The sequence below is a fragment of the Salminus brasiliensis genome, chromosome 12 (genome assembly GCF_030463535.1).
Source record: "Salminus brasiliensis chromosome 12, fSalBra1.hap2, whole genome shotgun sequence".
Taxonomy (NCBI): Eukaryota; Metazoa; Chordata; class Actinopteri; order Characiformes; family Bryconidae; genus Salminus; species Salminus brasiliensis.
Window position 1 is genome coordinate 38,047,830 of NC_132889.1, and position 7,500 is coordinate 38,055,329.

General features: G+C 46.4%; 1 protein-coding gene across 2 annotated transcripts in view; it reads left to right on the plus strand.

Annotated features, from left to right (window-relative positions):
- The window catches only part of rarab (retinoic acid receptor, alpha b), a 137,415-nt gene that overhangs the window by 120,653 nt on the left and 9,262 nt on the right, over window positions 1–7,500 (plus strand). For both annotated transcript variants that reach the window (XM_072693718.1, XM_072693716.1), the window contains 2 exons: window positions 1,447–1,595; window positions 6,117–6,258. In XM_072693718.1, the coding sequence (XP_072549819.1) occupies window positions 1,447–1,595; window positions 6,117–6,258 (291 nt within the window). The remainder of the gene's footprint in view (window positions 1–1,446; window positions 1,596–6,116; window positions 6,259–7,500) is intronic.

Here is a 7,500-nt window from a genome sequence, read left to right on the forward strand (position 1 = left end):
TGGTGTATATGATTGGTATGGATGGGTGTGGGTGGTGTATATGATGGGTGTGGGTGGTGTATATGATGGGTGTGGATGGGTGTGGGTGGTGTATATGATGTGTGTGGATGGTGTATATGATGGGTATATGATTGGTATGAATGGGTGTGGGTGGTGTATATGATTGGTATGAATGGGTGTGGGTGGTGTATATGATTGGTATGGATGGGTGTGGGTGGTGTATATGATGGGTGTGGGTGGGTGTGGGTGGTGTATATGATGGGTATGGATGTTACAGACGTGTATGAATGGGCGTAGGCTGTGTGGCTCGGGCTGATCTCAGCAGTAAATGCAGATGAGGATGTCGGAGAAGTAAAGAATGAGTCAGACCTTTTCTGAAACGGCTCACATTCGCTGTGTGTGTTTCTGTAGGAGTGTGAGGGTGTGTGTGGAGTGAGTGTGGGGGTGTGTGTGTGTGTGTGGGGGTGTGTGTGTGTGTGTGTGGGGGTGTGTGTGACGTCCTACTTGTTGCTCATCTTAAGTGAAAATTTGCAGTAAAAGCAGCTCATTTCGAAGCTCAGCCGTTTTTAAAGACCACCCGTTTGGGAAAAGGGGAAGGTGGTATCAGGTGGTCTCTGTTCACAGCTCTAATGTCTGGGTTCTTCTGGTAATAATTGATTATTATTAAAAGGGAACTAATTTTTCTTCTCGATTCATTGTTGCAGGATTTGTGTGTAACTCGGCGCGTCACGCCCGCTTCCGTTATCCTGCTTGTTGTCCAGTCACTGGACAATGACCGTGACTGTGTGCTTTATAAAACTTGATTGACTGATGATTAAGCTTCAGGTTTTAAGCAGGAGTGAAGACACTACATACACACTAAAGGCAGTTCATCCTGTCTCACGTCCGTACAGTGCACTGTATTATTTAATTCATGTAAATTTTAATTCATGAATACATTTGATTTGATTTAATTTAATTGATTATTACTGAATTAATGTAAGCACTTTGCTCTGTTCTTCAATTTTCTATTTTTAAATAAAGATATGGAAATGTATTTTTAATCGAAAAAATAATCGTCAGATTAATCAATTACTAAAATCATCATTAGTTGCAGCCCTTGATTGGAGTGTGTCTCTCGGGCTGTGTGTGTGTTTTGGGGGTGAATGTGAGTAATGGCTCCATTGGTAAAGAAATTTAGTTTAGGATTTAGTTGTTGTCCTTCAACCAACCGAAGCCACAACTGAGACTGAAGCTTCATCTCTGTGCTGCTGGCAGCTCTGGTAACTCCTCGGGCCATAACGGTCAGCCGTGGTTCAGTGCAGGTTTGGAGGAGGCGGTTTTTGAGGTGTTTTAGGTATTCGTGATGATTCATCTGTGGGACTTCAGTGGGATTTGATGTAAGATTTTCCACACATTACTCATCTACACATTAACCTGACCTCTCTCCCCTCTCTCTCTCTCCAGCTGTGGACACTCAGAGCACCAGTTCGGAGGAGATCGTACCCAGCCCCCCCTCACCCCCTCCACCGCCGCGGGTCTATAAGCCCTGCTTCGTCTGCCAGGATAAATCCTCGGGGTACCACTATGGAGTCAGCGCCTGCGAGGGCTGCAAGGTACGACCCTGACTCAGCACTTTTTATGGGTCACAGTTCACTTATTTAACCCCTGAAACTGCAGAGGGTCCTCCATCTGATCTCCATGCTCCCATCCCATCCCAGTGTTCTTCCAAATTCCAGGTCCCATCCACTGCTGGGTTGGGGGGGGGGGGGGGGGGGGGGTTTGAGGGGGAGGGCCCACAGCGAGTTAGCACAGAAATAAAACACATCCCTGGCAGAGAGGTGAACACGACTCCTCCGCTGCATCGCTCTTTAATAATTGTGCAGGAGTGTGTGATTGTGTGTGTGTGTGATTGTGATTGTGTGTGTGTGTGTGTGTGTGTGTGTGTGTGTGTGTGTGTGGGGAGGGAGGATAACAGTCATAGAGGGTCCTGGGGGAATGTGTAACCAGAGGTTAGCGCTTCGGTAACAGCACTGCTACACCCCCCGCAGAGTGATTGTGTGTGTGTGTGTGTGTGTGTGTGTGTGTGTGTGTGTGTGTGTGTGGGCACGTTGCACAACACACTCGCTCAGCGGGAAACAAACACGACTTCATCAAATTTTCATGTTCTCATCTTCTCTCGTTCTGTTCCGTCGCTCACGCCGAACATTGCGAAGGACGACTCTCGCTCGCTCGCCCTCTCTTTACTCTCTCACTTTCTGTTTCATCCCTCTTTCATGTCTCTCTCTCTCTCTCTCTCTCTCTCTCATCTCAGTATCTCTTTCTTCTGCTCTCCTTATTTGCTTTCTCTCTCTGCCAGCCTGTGTGAGATTTTGGGGGGGAGGTGTGTGTGTGTGTGGGGGGGGGGGGGGCTGTGTGTTTGTGGACGTCTCTGAAGGTCTCTCTCTTCCTCGGTGGGTGTAGCAGCTCCTAGGCTGCCGGAGCATTCTTCACACCTCGCCACGATCCGGAGATCATTCCTGCGGCTCTCAGAACCAGCCGAGCGGCTCGGGAGAAAGGGAGGCCTGTTGGATTCTGGGCAGGTGTGAATTTTGTCGTGGGTTTATCAGTGAATCTGGTTTCTGAGCTCTCTTGATGTTCTGCTGATAGAACTTCCACCGAGGTTCCACTCTCAGGTTCTCAGAGCTGCAGTGGGTCAGTCCGGACCAGTTCAGGGTCTCCTCTCAGTGGCGCAACAGAGCAGTGTTTTAAGCAGATCAACCCACAGTGAGAGCTGGCCAGGCTAGAGTACAGCTTCCAAATGTGGTGGAGGTAGTTTCGCTTACTGATACTGTATCTAAGACCCTCAAAGTAAACCCTGAGCGCCCCCCCCCCCCCTTTTAGCTAAACTGTCGCTTTAATAAGGTCGTGTATTCCGTTCAGGACGAGCGGCCATCAATAAAACATGACCCCTGAACAGGCGGCGTGGGCTGTGATCAGAGACACTCTCGCTCTCGCCCAGGTTCACCTTCTCCTGCATTACTTTTTCATCGCGCCCGTGACTCGAGAGAGTGCCGGCTCCTCATCTCGCGCCCCGTGGAATGATGTGAGTGTTCCTCGATGACGGAGCGCCAGGGTGTGGAGGGCACCGCTGTTAAAAGCCTCGCTACCTGAGTGTAATCCTTAATGCAGGCCCTTCAGGAAGGTCAGGCTGTGGGAGGAGGAGGAGGAGGAGGAGGAGGAGGAAGAGCGATGTTTTAGAATGAGCCGTTTGTTTCTGATGAGCCGAGAAGGAAAATGCTCCGGAAAATTCTTCAGCCACTGGGATGCAGTCATCTCAGCATGGACCAGAATCTGTGCTGCGAAGAATTGAGGCTTAAAGGTTTTTATAAGGGATTTTATGAAACCTCATGGATGTCATTAGTGAACATATCGTTGCTGTCCTGCTAAACCTTGTATCTCCATTTTTTTTTATTAGTTGTGTTTACGTTATGTGAATCTGGCAGTTGTTCTTTATATTGTGTCAGAATTTCATGATAAATAGAAACGCGCCAATATGACTTAGAACTCAATATTTCTGACTTCCAATATTTTTTTTTTTTCTTCTCCTGTAAAGTTGCTCTTTTTGAGTTTTTGCAAGTGACAAAAAAATGAGGCTCATAAGAGCTCTTTCTTTTATAGCTGATATCACTTCAAACTTATTCCTCATCTGTAATCACTGTTCTTCACTTCAGTGGCGACAGACATCTGAAAAGCTTGCCATTAACATGTTTTTGTAGGACGATTTTTGCCTTTTGTAATTAATTACTGTATTTAATTCATCAGAAAATATCTATATTGCAGTTTGTCCACTGTAAGGTATTTACTGAGTTACATTAAAGCAAAAAAAGGTTACTAATATATAAAAGGCTGGTAACCAAATTGCAAAAAGTGTCAAACGCAGTGCAGTTAAGACCCAAAACGCTGTGATCCCAACTGAAAACAGGGAGGTCGTACTGGGTGGTTCATCAAAAATAAAATATGAAATGCTCAAATGTAACTTTATGACTAATTGTCTTCAGTCAGTAATTGTTGATATTAGTAGTGCAGTTAATATAATGCTTTGTACTGTAGTGTTTTATTAATGATGCGATTTTGGAAAACGACATTCTGGAACAGTGAAAGTCCAGCCTGAAAACCCTCACCTTCGACCTGCTGTAACGCACCGTAATGTCTAAGCTGTTCTTTGGTTGCTGGTAGAATAAGTGTGTGTTGAAATGAAGCTCCTCTGAACGCCTGAATTTCCGGATTTTCCAGCATCATTAGTTGGCCTGTGCAGGTCTGCGGAGTGTGTCTAACCCGGCTCATGTGTGTGAACTCCGTTCCCAAGGGTTAATCAGTTCACCTGGAGTGAGCCAAAGGCACGTTAGCCAGACCAATTAGCAAACCCCCGCGGGTTCATATGCAGTATCAGGAGCTGACAAACTGGTCAGATCTCCTGCATGACGCCTTCAAAGAGGATACCGCACGCTCACCCTGCGCTGAACCGCCGTCGCTGCTTTAATATTCAGACTCGGAGCTGTTTCAGATGACGGCAGACTTCAGACACGCATGTTCTGTTGTGCTGTCTGAGGTCAGAGTGTGGGTGTAGCGTGGGTGTAGTGTTGCTCTTTATGGTGGGTGTAATATCAGTGCAATAAACCACAAAAAATAATGATATTAAATATATTATATTTGGTCGTGGTGCTGCTGGTGTGTTTGGGTGTAGTGCTGCTGGTGTGTTTGGGTGTAGTGCTGCTGGTGTGTTTGGGTGTAGTGCTGCTGGTGTGTTTGGGTGCAACATTACACAACACCTGCGTGTTGGGTGTAGTGCTGCCATGTATTTGATCTAGTGTTGCTGTGTTTGGGTGTAGTATTGCCCCCTGTGTGTGTGTGTGTGTGTGTTCAGTCTTGCTGCAGGTATGTATGCAGGTGTAGCGTTGCACTGTGTGCTTGGCTGTAGTGCTGCATGTTTTGGGTGGATGTAATGCTGCTGTTTTTTGATAGTCTTTCTGTGATTGGGTTTACTCTTGCTGTAGGTTTGCATGTGGGTGTAGCACTGCGCTGTGTGAGGGTTGTTTTTGTTTTTTAAATGTTGCTTTTGTTTGGGTGTAGTGTTGCATTAAGTTTTTTGGGTATAGAGTTGGGTATTTGACTGTAACTTTGCACTGTGTGTTGGGTTTAGTCCTGCTGGGTGGTTTGGGTGTAGCATTGTTTGGGTTTAGTCCTGCTGGGTGGTTTGGGTGTAGCATTGTTTGGGTTTAGTCCTGCTGGGTGGTTTGGGTGTAGCGTTGTTTGGGTTTAGTCCTGCTGGGGGGTTTGGGTGTAGCGTTGTTTGGGTTTAGTCCTGCTGGGGGGTTTGGGTGTAGCGTTGTTTGGGTTTAGTCCTGCTGGGGGGTTTGGGTGTAGCGTTGTTTGGGTTTAGTCCTGCTGGGGGGTTTGGGTGTAGCGTTGTTTGGGTTTAGTCCTGCTGGGGGGTTTGGGTGTAGCGTTGTTTGGGTTTAGTCCTGTTATGTATGCTGTGTGTTTGGTTGGAGAGTTTGGTGAAGCTGTGTCTGTGTGTCTGTGTGTCTGTGTCTGTGTGTGTGTGTCTGTGTGTGTCTGTGTGTGTCTGTGTGTTTGTGTCTGTGTGTGTGTGTGTGTGTGTGTGTGTGTGTGTGTGTGTGTGTGTGTGTGTGTGTGTGTGTGTGAGAGAAGGGAGAAGTACGGGGTCTTTAAGCCCTGCTTCACTGCCTGCCTGTAATTAAAGCAGATGGGGGTTAGTGTCTCGGCTCGTCTCCAGGCTGCTCTGTTCATCCCTCACCTCTGTCCCTCCACCCAGACCCGTACTGGTTCAGCCCCTTCCAGGATTAGCCTCTGTGAGAGATTAGCAGAACCTCTGCAGCGACGACTGCACTGAGCTCTGATCTTCTGACCTTCATCATCTCCAGTACCGGGTTGTAGAGGCTCAGAGGCGTGAGCAGTGCAGGGTCAGTGGGTCCTGGACGGGCTTCATGATAAGTGACATCACAGAATGGTGTTCTGGGAATATTATGGGATGTCGGATGTGTGGCAGATGCATATTTAATTAAAAATACAGATCGGATCAGCTGATACTCACACACGTATATAACTCTTTCTTGCTCTCGTCTGTTCTGCAGGGGTTCTTCAGAAGGAGCATCCAGAAGAACATGGTGTACACCTGCCACCGAGAGAAAAGCTGCATCATCAACAAGGTCACCCGGAACCGGTGTCAGTACTGCCGCCTGCAGAAGTGCCTGGAAGTGGGCATGTCCAAGGAGTGTAAGTGTCCCTCCACACTGTGCACAAGGCTGAACAGCCCGGGTTTTAACAGGAAATACTGCAGCGACCGTTTACAGCTTTACAGTAGAAGCTGCAACATTGCTGTGGGGAGAATTTGATTGCATTCAGTCCTGTGAAAGGGAGGGCATCAGCGAGGCCAGCTTCTGATGTTGGATGATTGAGTTCAGCCGCTCCCACTCCTCCCAGTTTTTTTTTTTTTTTTTTTTTTTAAATGGCGCTCCATCACAACTGCAGAGAGTGCAGGTGGAGCAGAAGGAGGTTAGGTCCGGGTGGTCCGTGGGGGTCCGTGGTGGTGCTGCAGGTTGTGCTCAGCTAGTTTGAGGATTAGTAAGTACTGCGTGTGCCTGCATGCCATCTTTTACATCCTGCAGATTCTGGGTCAAATTTTTAAAGCAAGTGGCTTTAGAGCCACTAGCTCCACCTGGTGGACAGAGTGGGCGGAGGCGCTGCACTGAGAAGCCGGACAGAGCTAAAGCATATTTTGATATGCTCACCTGAGCGCGTGTGTGTGTTTTTCAGTAGGGAAAAAAACATCTAAAAAAGAAAAAACATTTGATTCTTGAGGTTAATATTAGAGATTAGTCTTATGCAAAAGTTTGGACACCCTTGGTCAAATGATAGGATGCAAATAAATCATCTACAGAGACACTTCTGCACATAATAATTACTAATTACTGTATTTGCTTACTTATTTAAGTGAATGTTTTACACACACACACACACACACACACACACACACACATATATATATATATATATATATATATATATATAATGTTGGTAATGAGTGTCTGTGTTTAGGAATGTTTGGGTGGCTCATGATTAAAGCCTTCCAGCACAAAGCCAGCAGATCAAAGCCACAGCCGACACCATTTTTTTTGGCCCTTGTCCAGCATCCAGTCATGTGACAGATAATGAATTACTGTTCATGTGTAAGAGATATTAGCTCTCTGTTATTAGTGCCTATCATCCGTCTGTATCAGCGATCAGCTTCACACACAGTGCTGGGAACTCTGAAACCACTCTAAGTGAACAACACTAACAGCTGCACGCCCTCACTGTCCAAAACCTCGCTTCTTGATGTCATTTTTTTCATATAGTTAAAAAAAAATCACCACTTTATTAAACTATCAGAATGTTATGATTTGTTTTGTGGAACAGTAATGCACCATACATTTTGACATCCACTGATGATGATGAGGGTTTTTTTTATTTTTTTAT